At 52.9% G+C, this 14,161-nt stretch overlaps 3 protein-coding genes across 3 annotated transcripts; 2 read left to right on the top strand and 1 right to left on the bottom strand.

Moving 5' to 3' along the window:
- Nucleotides 1-1,161: 1,161 nt before the first annotated feature.
- Nucleotides 1,162-4,144, top strand: COCSUDRAFT_37140 (glycoside hydrolase; the record flags this gene model as incomplete). The annotated part of the gene is made up of 9 exons (XM_005646323.1): nucleotides 1,162-1,299; nucleotides 1,553-1,711; nucleotides 1,841-1,923; nucleotides 2,076-2,288; nucleotides 2,519-2,738; nucleotides 2,955-3,093; nucleotides 3,248-3,343; nucleotides 3,554-3,765; nucleotides 4,016-4,144. 9 exons carry the CDS (start codon nucleotides 1,162-1,164, stop codon nucleotides 4,142-4,144), a joined length of 1,389 nt encoding a protein of 462 aa, XP_005646380.1.
- Nucleotides 4,145-5,140: 996 nt separating this feature from the next.
- On the top strand, nucleotides 5,141-7,351 carry COCSUDRAFT_42874 (hypothetical protein; the record flags this gene model as incomplete). Its single annotated transcript, XM_005646322.1, has 6 exons — nucleotides 5,141-5,275; nucleotides 5,427-5,566; nucleotides 6,032-6,173; nucleotides 6,414-6,525; nucleotides 6,700-6,875; nucleotides 7,202-7,351. 6 exons carry the CDS (start codon nucleotides 5,141-5,143, stop codon nucleotides 7,349-7,351), a joined length of 855 nt encoding a protein of 284 aa, XP_005646379.1.
- Nucleotides 7,352-8,879: 1,528 nt separating this feature from the next.
- COCSUDRAFT_17160 (PLP-dependent transferase) lies at nucleotides 8,880-13,398 on the bottom strand (the record flags this gene model as incomplete). The annotated part of the gene is made up of 11 exons (XM_005646321.1): nucleotides 8,880-9,018; nucleotides 9,390-9,588; nucleotides 10,058-10,282; nucleotides 10,753-10,871; nucleotides 11,197-11,298; nucleotides 11,688-11,800; nucleotides 12,234-12,353; nucleotides 12,667-12,759; nucleotides 12,867-12,960; nucleotides 13,081-13,175; nucleotides 13,294-13,398. Coding segments are annotated over 11 exons (1,404 nt in total), but the record flags the coding sequence as incomplete, so codon positions are not given.
- Between the last annotated feature and the right edge of the window lie 763 nt (nucleotides 13,399-14,161).

The following is a 14,161-nucleotide window of genomic DNA, read 5'->3' as shown; positions in this document are numbered from 1 at the left end:
GTTGAGCAAGTGTGTACCCTGTGCATGCCTGCTCTAGGTGTCTGCGTTGCAAACTTGAGTAAAGGGCTCATTGCTGTTTTAAAAATTGTTTGATTTCATGCAGGTCGTTTGATATCGGCGGGGTCAGCAGGCTTTGATGCACTGCGCGTGCGTTCTCATTGGGAGAGCCTAGGCCTGTGTTACAGTACATGCCAACGTTGGTGTCTTGACTTCACAAATAGATCACAGGCAATATTGTGGTGCCCTTTGGCTGAAGGGGGGCACCAAGTTGGGGGTACCGGGGTGTGACTCACAGACAACTCGGGTCTCACAGACAAGTCGGAGTTGTCTGTGAGACCCCATTTTTTACCAGTGCAGTGAATGGTTTGGCTGTGCCTTCGTTCACGATACACTGTAATGGTTTGTCCCTTTTAGATCTCAAGAGATAGTCCAAATCTCGATTGAAGAGGAACAGATCGGCCAGATCTGGAGCTGTCGGAAAGTGCATTCGAAACATGATGAGTCATCTGCCCCATGCCAATTGACAAGGAAGTGCTCGAGTCGAGCAGCTCGACCATCTTTCAATGTAGAAAGCACTTGGATAACGTATTAGACATTGAGCCAGAGTGAGCTGCTGTATCTGGCACGTCGGTGGCGTTATTCCAGAGGATGTGTGACATATGGAAGGATGCTGATCTGATGAAGACTCTGCATAATACGGGGCTTTATGACGACTCAAAATCATATGTGTAAGTGTCAACCGCCAAACACCGATCATGTTGTCACTGTCATTTCGTCAATATCTCTGGATCAAAAACAGATGGTGTCAGAGCTGCAGGCATCTGCTATGTTGCGAACGCGTGAATCCCTCGAATCACTTGGACACATCTTCAAGTCTTATCATTGTGAGTGAAAAGATATTTTCTTCTTCTGCTGCAGGGACCTGCCTCTCAAGGCAGCTTCAGCTGAAGTGTTGCAGGCCTTCAGGGAAGTAGTGATGACAAATAGCCACCCAAATGACCATTTATTACTGGCGACGCAGTACTTTGAGGGACCGGGAAGGTGGACAACGTTCCTCTGAGTGCCTGACAGTTGTTGCTTGCTTGATTCCTGCATGCAGCAGGACCTTGGACCTTGACCTTCCTTGGACCTTGAGAGATTCTTTGGATGTGTGGCTTCCTGATGCGCAGTGATCTTGACGACCACATGCCCCAAGACTTCAATTCTGATCCCTGCAACTTCATGCCTGAGATCGAGGATGAGGAAGTCAAGGCGTGGGCACTTGCCTTGCATTGCCTCTGGCCGCAGCTATGTCGCAAGGTAATCTAGTGGGGATTGGGCACCACAGCTGCAGTGTTTGACAGTAAAGTTTTCAGTTTTCAGTTTTCAGGTGGCATGTGTATCATATGCTCTGATGCGGCATATGGTCAATATCCACGTTGCTGGCAGACGTGGCCCGTAGTGCTCGAGACCCCGAAAGGTGTCTGCACCCAGCAAGCAGGAAATGATTGTTGGTGCAAACGTCAGTGGTGAGCCTGCATTTTGGTGTGGTTAAAGTTTAACCGTTAAACAGGTGGCAGACAGCGTACAGGAGCAGCCTGAACGGCACACTCTTCTGCCCTTGCCGGGATATTTCTTCATTCCTGGGCAACGATTTAGAGAGCTGTACTACTGGGACACCTACTGGGTGGTCAAGGGACTGCTTGTCAGCCAGATGCCTGCCAGCGCAGAGGTCAATTATCCTCATTAAATTCTCATGCTACCATCAGTAGCTTCTCAAAGTTACATGCAAAGAGAGCGAGCAAATTCTGCTTATGGGAAATGATCTGGAGACTTACTGATGCATCATGGTGCCATGCAGACTGTTGTGAAGAATCTGCTTCACCTTCTGCAAGAGCATGGCCACGTGCCCAATGGCTCCCGCTCATACTATCTCAATCGCAGGTATAAATTCCTCACTAGATTTTTATTAGCTATTTAGGAGTTACAGCTTGCTAGCCTGCATCAGAACCATTCCAGAGTGATTTGGACTCCCCTGTGAGGCATGTCTTGTGTGAGAGCCCTGAAGTCAACTTGTTCTGATATTTGTCATGCAGCCAACCTCCTCTGCTGAGCAGCATGGTGAGCCTCATCTACGAGGCAAAGAGAGATACTCTGTTCCTTTTGGAGGCCTTTGAGGCGCTACAGCAGGAGTACAAGTACTGGAATCAGCCGCCCAAGGCTGTCCGACTGGTTGGGCCAAATGGCAGCACTGTGAGTTTGTCCCGTTACTATGCAAACACCACACAGCCCCGCCCTGAATCCTACAGGTGAAGTCACCCCTACCATTTAGAAACTTGCAGTGCTAGAGTCATCTAAGACAGGCCTACATGCGAAAGGAGTCTTTCCACCAGCCTTACATTGTACCATTGCATCAAGCCTTCTTTTCATACACTAGCTAATGCTGCGCACAGAAGCAGCAGCACTGGCAAAGCTGGCAAGTGTATCTGCGCACAGAGGCAGCACCGGCAGAGATGATCAATGCATGTGCCATGTGCAGGGAGGATGTTGCCACAGCAGCCCTGCTCGGAGGGAGCAAGACCGAAGCAGAGGGCCTGTTTAGGGACATTGCTAGTGCAGCAGAGTCTGGCTGGGACTTTTCCTCTCGTTGGATGGCTGATGGCCGCTCCTTGGCATCACTGCAGACGACGAGAGTCATCCCTGCTGACCTCAACGCCTTCCTTTTCAAATTTGAATTCGACATGGCGCGCTTTGCCGAGGTGTGCCTCCTGGCGCATGTGCTTGAGACTCACAAAGTCCCTGGATGATCTTCTAGCAGGCTCCTGCGAATCAGCTGGGTATTCACGATTGCCCATGCAGTTGCTGTATTGCCTCCCTTGATGTACTAGTTGTGTTTTCTGCCTGAGTGGGAGAAAGAATTGTGTGTCAGCATCAAGATGCGGTGTTATGAGGCTGTGTTGCGTTGGGCTGTGCAGATCCTTGGGAAGCCCAGCCTGCAGGAGATGTACAGCAGTGCCAGCGAGTCAAGGCGGTCGGCCATGAATGCGCTGATGTGGCACGAGTCATCTGCATGCTGGAAGGACCTGATCCTCGACAGGCAACCACCCGCTACAGGTGCTGCCGGTGCAAGAAAGCTGTGCTTTGCTCCACATTGAGAAGTGACGCTACAATATCAAGCTTGTCGGAGGACAGATGTACAGCTGCTCATGCCTTCTCTTAACATCCTGATCAGGGGGAGAGGCAGTAATCGCTCATCAGGCACCGGAAGGCGTCTTTGCCTCTTCATACATTCCTCTGTGGACGGGCGTGGCAGCTCCGGGCTCTGAACAGGCCACCAGATGCCTCAACTCCCTTCAGGCATCAGGTGCGCGCTGTTCCCTACCCAATATTGTTTCCTTTCGGCAGGATACCCGCACCTGAAGAGTGGCTCATGAAGGTTTCTGCAAGCTTTCAGAAATTTTGTACTTGACTGGGAGCCATCGGCCGTGTTAGACATTGGAAATCACCTTTTCTCTTGTAGTCATTCCTATTACTAAGCCTATTACTATACTGACGACCACATTGGGTGACTTAGGCCTAATGCAGCGAGGGGGTATAGCGACATCGCTGTCGGAGACGGGGCAGCAGTGGGACGGCCGGAACGCATGGCCGCCTCTTCAGGCGATGCTCATCGAGGCGGCTGAAGCCGTCGGCCGCGCACAAATGCGCGCCAGCCCCGACGGCCGGCTGCTTGCGCAGGCCTGGTTGGAGACCTGCTTTGCAGCCTGGCGCAAGCATAGACAAATGGTTTGCTGCTACCCTTGCTGCTGCATTCGCCTGCTGTGCTTATGGTTTGGCCTTGCTGGGAAAGAAGAAGACGATGTCTTAACTGCACCGTCGTGTTTGCTCCTGCATCGTTCTGCTGTCACCACTAGCTTGCTGGCAAAGGAAAGGAAAAGGTGTTACGGAGTCTTGATGGGTAGGCGGTGCTTGGGATTTGGGTCAACTTCGGCAAGCCAAAGTTCCTCCAATTTTGAGTGGCTTCTTGTGCTTGCAGTTTGAGAAGTACGATGCGAGCAAACCAGGCGATCCGGGAGGAGACGGAGAGTATCCTGTGCAGGCCGGCTTTGGCTGGACAAACGGCGTTGCGCTGAGCCTTCTACAAGATTATGGCTGGAACCCTTGACAACACCCAGCTGCAGTACTACTGGCGTCTGCTTTCCTTGACGCATGCTGGGGTGTGTCCAGATCCATAGTGACTCGTCTTGTCGTTCTGTTCCTGTTCAACTAATGTTGCAATAAATTGGATCTGCGCACAAGACTGTATCTGTACATGCAAGATCAGCATGCAAGGCTTGAGGTCTGCTGGTGACTGTAATGACCGCGACTGAGGGCGCGTAGTGTCACCCCGCAGCAGGCGCTATGCTGTTGACATCATTCTGAGATTTCTTCAGGGCCTGACAGGCTGGGGTTGTGCAGGCATATATTGCACAACTCCAGCATGCCGCAGCGGGGATCTGCCGCGGCCGCTGCAAATGGGAAGAATTGCGCAAGCAAGCAGCCTGCAAGCTTGCTGAGCTCAGGCTTGACAGTGTGTATTACCGCGAGTGAATGCCTGGCAGTGCAATGGGTCATGGGCCATTGAAACCCACATTTGCCCGAGGCGGCCACCTGGTATCAAACAGGAACTGCAAGTTGCTGCTACAGTCTCACTGAGGTCTACGGTATACCTACGTAGGTCTACGGTAAAACAAAGTTCAAAATTCCTTTCTGATCAGGGTCATGAGTCATTTATAAATATTTGCATCAATGTAATTACATTCAAATCTGTCCTGACTTGACCTGATCATGATCAATCAATCCAAGCTGATCACCTTGAAGCTGAAAAGAGGCCACATGCACATCGGTCAAAATTTGTGGTACAACTATTTGCATAGCGAAAAGTGCCTGAAGAGGATCCAATGTTTTGGGCAGTCCATGATCCCGGTGAGACCCAGTTACGAGTGCCCCGCAGCCATCACGTCCTCACGTGAAGGCAGCCTGCCTCCTGCACATTATCTTGATCTCCCATAGCCCGTGAAGGATCTCAGCAACCACGGATACTCTACTAGACACAAGCTTCCCTGGTCCTGCCCTCTTCCGCCCACCAGATCAGCTCGGCGAGTGGTTTTGGGGCCAGGGAATGTTGGAGATGGACAACGCCTGGGTGCCTGGCCAAGACAACTTCTCACCCTCTGGAGGTCTACTGAATTACACATGGTCGGACACTGTGCTGCAGCTGGAACTGGACGAATTGCATCTGCGCCAGGAGGCGCAGGTGGGGCTTTTGGGCTTCACTGCCCTTCTACAATATCTTTCTCACAATGAGCCTGCTTGCTGCGCTGTGGTGATCTGGTACCCACTGCCCTGTCGATGTGTGCCCGGCTGAAAATGATGTGGCTGATGACAACCGTTCCGTGCGTCCGCAGAGGTCGGCACCACCTCAACCTCAGACGGGCTCGATGGAGGCATCCCCAGCGATGTTCTTCGAGGAGCCGCAGCCCAGCTTGGATGAGGAAGAGCGACGGAAGCGCAGCCGAGAGACCATCGAGCGCGAGTCCTTGGAGACGTTCCTGAAAGACCTAGGTCGTGAGCAGCAGCAAGCTTCTGGAGGATCTGGAGGGCACACTCCCAGCGGTGTGAAGCATGACTCGACGGCGCAAAGTGAGGAGAAGGGGAAACGATCCTACCCAGCAGACTCTTCGGCAGCAGCGAGAACCAAAGCCGGGCGTGAAAGGGCTCGACGAGAACGTTTGAACGACAGGCATGTCCTCTAGCGCCTTGCCTTGCAACAGGCCTTCAGGATTGAAGCTATTTAAAACAATCTGAAACTAAGCGCTAGATTAGTGAAAGTTGTGCATGAAGCAGCACATTTGCTGGCATACCTTGTACTGCCTTGCGAGGTGCATTGCGCCTTGCAACTCCTGTTCATCCCCTAAGGACGCCTATTGATACATGCGTTGCATTGTGATGTTGCTGCAAGAGTATAGTAATTAAAGCAGCCCTGTTAAATGATTCATGTTTTTTGCTGCAGCTTCTCAGAGCTGTCCAAGGTGCTGGAGCCAGGCAAGGCAGCCAAGACAGACAAGTCCTCCATAATCACAGATGCCATCCGAGTCGTGACGCAGCTGCGCGCTGAGAACGGCCAGCTCCGGCAGCTGAACAAATTCCTAGAGGTGCAGTCTCATCATGCTCCCTGCATCCATTGCCTGCAATGATTTGCTCCTGCTGGGCAGTGTTTTTTCCATGCTGCACTATCGCCTCACATACCGGCATTTGAGCAAGAATATAACTGAAATGTTTTGTCAGATGTACTCAAGGTGATGTGCTTTGACATCGTGACACATGCACAATGTTGTCTAATCTTTGTATGATGTCATATGCATGACGGTGATGTGATGATCTGGGATCAACAGGAGCGTGTGGGGACGGTGGAGAAACAGAAGAGTGAGATGATGATGCAAGCGGCGCTGATGCAGCAGGCCGGTCCATCCCATCTTGTCCAGATGCCGCCCCACTATGGCGCAGGTGATACCTGTGCCCTTTTGTACCTGCAAGAAAAGCATATTATCTGAGTACATCTCCTGCGCATCAATGAGCTCTGATAGGAACTCACAAGCCGCAAGCAATGGTCTCAGTTATGCAGAAGGAAGATGAGGTGTCTGGAGCATGCATGAAGCAGTCATGTGCTGGCATGTGCAGGCATGGCGGTGGGGCAGCCCGTGCAGGGCATCCCAGCGCAGGGCATGCAGTCCCTGCAGCAGTCCGGCGACGGCGGCATGCCGGCACATGCCAGCATGCGCGGCTATGTGACACACGACGCTTCCATGGGCGTCGCTTCCTCCAGCGGCCTCAGCCTGCTGCCCCTCTCCCCCTCGGTGCGCTGCTCCACCTGTCATGTGGCTTTCTCATGGCCATCTCTGCAAGTCAAGTAACCTTGTTCACCGCAAGGCAATTTTCCAGCTAATATACACCGTGTGCTTCGTGCATTTGCTGAAACCTGATGCGTTCATGATGGTTTTAGACTCATTGCGTGCCATTGACATCATGCACTGCAAGACACTGCTTCTTTAGTGAGGGACTCCAAAGAGAAAAAAGAGAGGAAAGATATCTATGACACCTTCAGGAACCCAAGCCAAAAACTAAAGAGTCAAGTAGTGTGGAAACATGATTATTAAAGGTGTGCTTGTGGGCATGCGTGCAGGCGGGGAGAGCCAGCAGTGGGGGCATGTCAGATTTTGGAGCGGGCGGCTCCAGCATGGTGCCAGGGATGCCTATGGGCCCCATGCGCTGGCTGCCCGCCACCACCATGGACACCTCTCAGGACTCCATGCGCCGACCCCCAGCCGCCTGACCCTGCATTAATACCCCGGAGACCAGGGGCCTCTCATCAAATAGTTCTGCCCATGCGCACCTCGCCTCGCCACTTCTACCCAGAGATGACCAACATGTGGTGTGCTTGTGTGATTGTGTCGTGCAGCACTGATGAAGAGTCCCCTGCCAGGGACTGCAGGGCTTGGGGCGTGGAAGTATGCCCTGTGCACTTGGCTGCTGTGCCATGAACAATCATAGGCGCTGTGCGCTGCTGTGCATCCTGAAAGAGGCCCCGGTATAAACATTGCATTGTCCTGCTCTGCTCTCAAGAAACTCTCCATTAGGCTATTTTTCTCAAAGATGAAGTGCGTTGCAGCCTTAGGACGGTGGTTTCTTTTTGGCTGACTTGCATCCAGGGCTTTGAGTGCTTTGTGGGGGGTTGTCCCTGTTGTATAATTTGCAGTCAATCAATTGCTTGCTGCTCGGCTTGCACACTTCTTTCCGAACATGGTAAGGCAGTCGCTCCTTGGTGGGTGCAAAAAGACATGTCATACTGATGGCTGCAGCATTGGTTTGGTTGGATCAAGCTGATCTCACCCACTCTCAAGTAATCTTGGGTGTTGTATTTGAAGGACAGAGCATCTGGGATGTAGTCTGCGTCTCTGCTTGCAGGCAGTGCTGCCAGCTTTGCTTGTGCAGCCTGTTGAAGGGCATGGGATCGCGCTTGAATGACCAGAGCTCAAAGAATTCTCCGAAGAGCGGTCAAGGAATTGTTAGGAGTACTGCCCTAAGGCCTGCAAGGGGACTTTGAGGATCCCTTCATGCCTCAGGGCAGTGGCATTCAGTCTCATGACCATGGTGTGAAAATCAGGGCTGCGAGAGTTTTTATGTTTTGTGTTAAAGTCCTGCTCAGCTCTGGAGAACTCAAGAGAGTGTGAAGTTTGCCATCGGCTGCCGAGATGGAGTATTGCATTTGTAAGCCAGGATACAAGCCGCACTGCTAGTAAGTAGCGTGTGCTCATTCCAAGCTTCTAAGGCTGCCTATCTGGCTGATGAAGGCCCTTTGCACTTCATGTCGAGATGTGGAAACGTTCGTGCTTCTGCATGGGCACTGCATTTCTGTATATGCAATGTACACATGTAAGTTCGAGCTTCATAACCAATATATTCCAATGATCTCTTTCACACGAGAGACCGCCTCGATCACATTGCCTGTACAGGCGTGGTTGCCCTCTGTCTATTCCTTTAATCAGTCATGAGTGCATTCAGCCATGATTGCATTCAGCCCTGGTCCGTGGAGGACTGACAAATTGTGTCATTCCCAACTTATACCCATATATCTTGGACCTCCTCAGAATCTGGCAGTGCAGCTAGCTTTGCCTGATCTAATACTTTAAAGGGCTGCAGTGCTCGTCAACTCAAAGAGGAAGTAAATAGATGGTCGGTTCATACACAGTTGTTCCTCACTCCAGGCTGTTCTTCCATGCCTTCCCACTCAAAATAAGCATGGCAAAATTATGCCACGCAAGGCCATGATAGGACCGAGCTGTTTGCCTGTTGTGCAGCGCTCATGAGGCAGCTGTGTTGGTCATGTATGAGCTGCGAGTGGCGACGCGTGACACTTTGCACACCTCTTTCACAGCCGTCGCCAACGCTGTAACTGCTTTGAGCACATCCTTCTCTGTGTGCACCGCCGTCACAACCACCCTGCAATGCATCATTGTCAAAGTCACACAAAGCCGGAGATGTGGGCTTGATGAGAGCAGAGGGCAATTGCCTCTGACAGCAAAGGCTCCTCTGACATGACCGCTTCGTAGAACCACAGTATCTAGCAAGCCATATCCTTGCTGTCATTTCAGATTTCGTCTACATGCTGGAGCAATCCGGCTGGTACTTTGCAATTGTTGGGTCACCAAGATGAATGCCCCCCCGGCTCTTGGGGACATGAGCTATCTGACACCAGGCGCAGCCCAATACAACCAACCTCCGGCACTGCGCCATCAGGTGCCAGCGACTGATGTGAGACAGCTTGTGGCACTCAGAAAACGACGAGTTGCATCGTCGGCAAAGGGGCGCACCGTATAGAGGGAGCCGCGCGGATGCGGTCCAGGGGAGATACGCGATGTACGGTGAAGAGAACGCCCCCGCGCTTCAGCGCCGAGTCCACCACTCTCTGCAGCAGCGCCTCCGCCTGATCTGGCGCCTCCGGCTGCTGCGTCAGCCGAACATGCGTCACCGGCGACGGGGCGTCACGAGGCATTCCTACCACGTCCACGCCTGATCAGGCAACGAGAGCACACTCAGGATCATGGATTGCGCAAATGAGTGATAGCCTCCAAAGGGCGCACTCTTAAGAGCTCAGACGGTTATTAGGGCGAACCAAGATGAGCGCAAGAGAAAGCAGGGAGCAGGGGCGAGCGCAGAATAAACGCATGATGACTAGCTTTGCACTGCGCAGACTGGGCATCAAAGGCTGCTAGATAGCTTCTTCTCAGGATCCTGTACACGCCCATATGGCCGTTACTTGACCAAGCAGGTTACCCGCGGCCAGTAATCTGATCTCGGCAATACAGCTGAGGAGTGGGGCTCACCTGAGGTATCGGCGAGGCGTGAGCGCAGCAGGCGCGCTTTTGCAAATTGGGCCGGCAGCATACTTGATGACACACAGGAAAGCAACCCCATTGCGCTGGACGCGAAAAATGCCAGAAGCGTGCTATTTAAAAGGAAGCTAGAATCGGGGGCCCACCTGGAGTGTCGGCGAGGCGCGAGCGCAGCAGCCGCGCGTTGGCGGCCAGAGCCGGCAGCAGGCGTGGTGCGGCCGTCTCGAGAGTGTCCAGAGCGCCGATGGCGGCGGTGGCCAGGAAGGGCGGTAGCGATGCCGAGAAGCAGTAGCCCAGCCCCGACAGCCGCTGGTGGTCCACAATCTCACGATCCCCCGCGCAGAATCCCCCCACCGATGCCAGCGCGTTGCCTGCCCATGCATGCATGCGAGCCAGCGTCAGCTTTGGGAAGCCAGTGTGAGCTTTGGGGAATGAGATAGCTGTCAAAGGGAAGGGCTCAGGCTTCAAAACCGCTCGTCTAATGCATGGGGAAATGTGGTGGCCGAGCATTGGCCAATAAAGGGTTCAGCACTTAGACCGTAACTGAGCTAGCGCTTGAGGTCGGCAAAGTGTGAGTTGATTCAGGATGTATGCAACACATTTGCGACGACATATTGCACTATCTGTGGCAAATAACCAAATATAAATCACAATTTGTCAAGACCGTGTGCATGCTCATTCACAGACAAAGCCAGCAGTGCATGTCATCCATGGGCCCCACGCTGCACCCCTCGAGGCAGTGTTGCAAGGAATTGCACAGTCTGTGAGGGTGGGCACTGCGCCATAGGGATTGCTCCGTGTGGCTGGAAATGGAAGGTGAAAGGGATGGTTTGCTGCGCACCGATGGAGGCGGACACGATCTCTGCGTCGCCCGGCCTGAGCCCCCAGTGCTCGCAGGCCCCCCGGCCATGCTCCCCCAGCACACCCAGCGCCAGCGACTCATCCACGACTAACCTGTACCTGCTCGGCGCAAAATCAAACGCCATCAGTCACCGCAACAGAGATACCACAGCTTTTCGCCAGCAAGAAGGGCACAAAATTCTTGCAGCAATGATATTCTCCCAAAACATAAACTGTGCAGCAGTGATACGCGCTGATGTGCGGAGGGCCTTCCATTTCCTCTGCTTTGCAAGTTCTTGTCAGGGAAGTATGGCCCCTCCATGCCTGCCCAGCCATGGCGGATCTTGCAAGAACTACAATGGCTTTGATTCAAAATGGGGTCTTCTTCCTCTGCAAAAGCAAATGAAAGGGGCGTTGCAAGGTGTGGTGAAGGAGCGGCTTGCACTTGTATTTTTCCTTGAGGCGGTAGATGTCTGCCAGGGGCGCCAGGTCCCCAGAGTGCAGGTAGATGCCCTCCACCACTATGAACCGCCTGTTCAGAGGCTTCCTGCACGTTTACCCCACCACACACCAATCAGCACAACATCCACACGCAACCATTGCACGCTTATTTTACAGTCCTCGTCCGGCCTTATGTCTCCGCTTTTCAGAAGTGCAGACATGCGAAGCAAAAGCATGCGCCAAACTTAAGGGGAAGGGCGGCCTCCCAAGGGAACACTGGCAGCAACAACCGCATGCTTCCCCGGCCAAGAAGCACCACTGTGTTCTCTGCAGCAAAGCACAGCCAAACGAACTGCATGCGCAAATGACGCAGCGGGTCCACGGGCAGTCTCCTGATGCATGGGCACCGATCCAATGATGCCTGCGAGGGTAATCATGGAATTGCTCATGCATTCTGAAAGCAGGGCACGGGCTGCGCGCCTGAGCCGCCGGTACTCTGCGTCAATCTCTTTGAGCACGCGCTCCAGGTCAGCCATGTCGTTGTGGGCAAACCGGCGGATGGACGCGCGCGACAGGTGGCACCCGTTCTGGATGGGGTAGCTCACGCCCTGAACAGGCAACCACGGTATTTCCTTCAGTAAGTTTTCAGAGTGCTTCAATTGATACAGAAAATCAGACAATCCCTTTCCAGATGCCTTGTCAGAGTAGCCCCGGAAGTACAGCAGATAACCAAAGAAAGGCTGATGTGCGCCTCGGAGAGCATTGCCAGCTACGTCAGCTTATCAGTAAACCCCAGTTGCTCATACTGGTGTGCCACAGTGTCCTCTTGCACGAAGGAGCATGCATGGCAGATATAAATGGAGCTCTTAGCATCCAGCTTGCATGCAAAGCCACGTGCACGCTGGAACACTTCCGCTCACATTCCATGTCTGCAAGCAATCCTCTCAACCAAGAAAGAGCTCCTCGGCAGCAACTTAGCAGGCGCCATTATCAGATTGTTCTGCATGCGTAGGCGGGTGTGCTCTCAAGAAGGTCATGCACCTCGTCACAGACAATGAGGTCCTTCGTGTTTGCAAAGGCAGGCAGCACGCTGGGGATGGTGGCCAGGTCATAGGCATAGATTATGGACTCCTGCGTCCCCATGAACCTCGCCAGCCGCTCCTGCACACACCAGCAGCTGTCGCATGCTGTTTGCGCACATTGCCCATATTACGTAGCATCCTAGAACAACGTCAAGAGCTCCATGACACAGCCACTGTTGGACATGTCATCCTGTGGAGTATGGCAGATTCAGCAGGAACCCACGCAAGCCAGAAAATTCGAACCGGTAATACAACTGTGTCAGGCAGCCAACAGTAAGGATACGAGAGGGCCTTTTTCCCAAGCTAACTACAAATTTCTTTACTACCAGACGGTCCAAACGATCATGCTCCAGTGGATGTTCTCTGCGCACAGCAGACTGTCAGGCGCTCACCTCCAAGTCCAGATGGACATCGATGGTCCCGTAGAAGCCCCTCGGCCCGCAGGAGCCCACCCCGTATTTATTGATTGTGTTGCGCGCATCCTCCTGCAAAAATAAACACAATTGCTTCCAGCCTTGCATGACCAGGGGGTGTACCACCGCATGCTTTCCAGAAAGGACAGGGGAATACATTTTCAGGGAGGATGTGGCACCTTGATCTTGGCATCGCCTGCCACCCCCAGGAAGTTGAAGGAGACCATGTTCAGCGCCTTCTTGCCATTGGCCACAACATACACTCCCGCAGAACTGCGGGACCATGAAATTCCATCAGGATTCTCATGTAAAGCAGATGCATGCATTTGGGAGCACAATCCCCAGGCTTGAATCATAGGTGGCAATGCTGGTGTAATAAAAAAAAACACTGACCTGGAAATAACTGGAGGCTCATAACTCCTCTGGGCTTCTGTGAGCAGCCCACACAGCGGTTCTGGCTGCCACTCAGCACAGAGCTCATCCATTTCCTGCAGATAGATACCGGATCAGAAACCACTTTCTTTTTAGAAGTAAAGTGAGCATAAGCAGTAGTGAACATGCACAGTCTTGCTCCATGCAATTCTTGGGTCTGTGGAGGCGGCGCACCTTCTCTGTGAGCGGCTTCTCCTGCTTTGCAGAGGGCTTGTAGGATCGCTGGAAGAGCAAATAGGCTATGACTACACTCAGGACCACCTCAAACACCAAGTGTCCCTGGTGCTCAATGATGTAGGTGGGGTGCAGCTTGCCTCCCGGTTTCAACAGATCCCAAGAGCCCCTCACCGCCTGTCACAACAAGCCCTTGTCAGCCGCTTTGTTGTGCGCTCGGGATGCAAATCATGCTGCACGCCTTGAGTCTCATTCGCTGATGCATACTGCAGCAACAAATACTTTGAAGGAGGAGGCTGTGGACCAAGGCATACCTCCAAGATTTCCACCGGTGTCACATGCTTGGCAGCAGCTGCGAGAGATTCTTGTGCACTGCTCAAGGCGTCACCCACAGACCCTGGCAGCCTCACGCGCAGCTGCTCCAGCCATTCCATGTGACTGCCCGTCCTGCGTTCAACAACACAAGATTTCATGTGTGATATAAAGTGCATGCACCTTACCATCGGCAATGCAGTGCTTCTTCTCAAGCAGACTGCCGTTCTGAGCTCTCACCGGGATTTGTTTGCAACAGCCGGATCCAGTATTTGTGTCCCTTCCAAAGCACTTGCGCATGCGATCAGCAATGCTGATAGAATAAAGACTGCTGCAGGTGGTCTTGGCATGGCCCAAGATATGTGCAAGCACTCTGAAGAAGGTAAGTAATTGCTGCTCCCTGCGTCCTTCGATACAACTGTGAGGTTTTTAGTGGCTCGAGATCGTCATATACTCTTTCAGAAATACTCTCTCATTCCGCTGCGACGAGCCTAGAGTCCAGCTGCTACTTCAAATACTCTGCTTCCTCCTTCTTGCGTGTGACCAGCGCAGGCGC

The sequence above is a fragment of the Coccomyxa subellipsoidea genome (genome assembly GCF_000258705.1).
Source record: "Coccomyxa subellipsoidea C-169, whole genome shotgun sequence".
Lineage (NCBI taxonomy): Eukaryota > Viridiplantae > Chlorophyta > Trebouxiophyceae > Coccomyxaceae > Coccomyxa > Coccomyxa subellipsoidea.
Note: the sequence above shows the minus strand (reverse complement) of the source record. Positions and strands in the feature narration are given on the sequence as shown.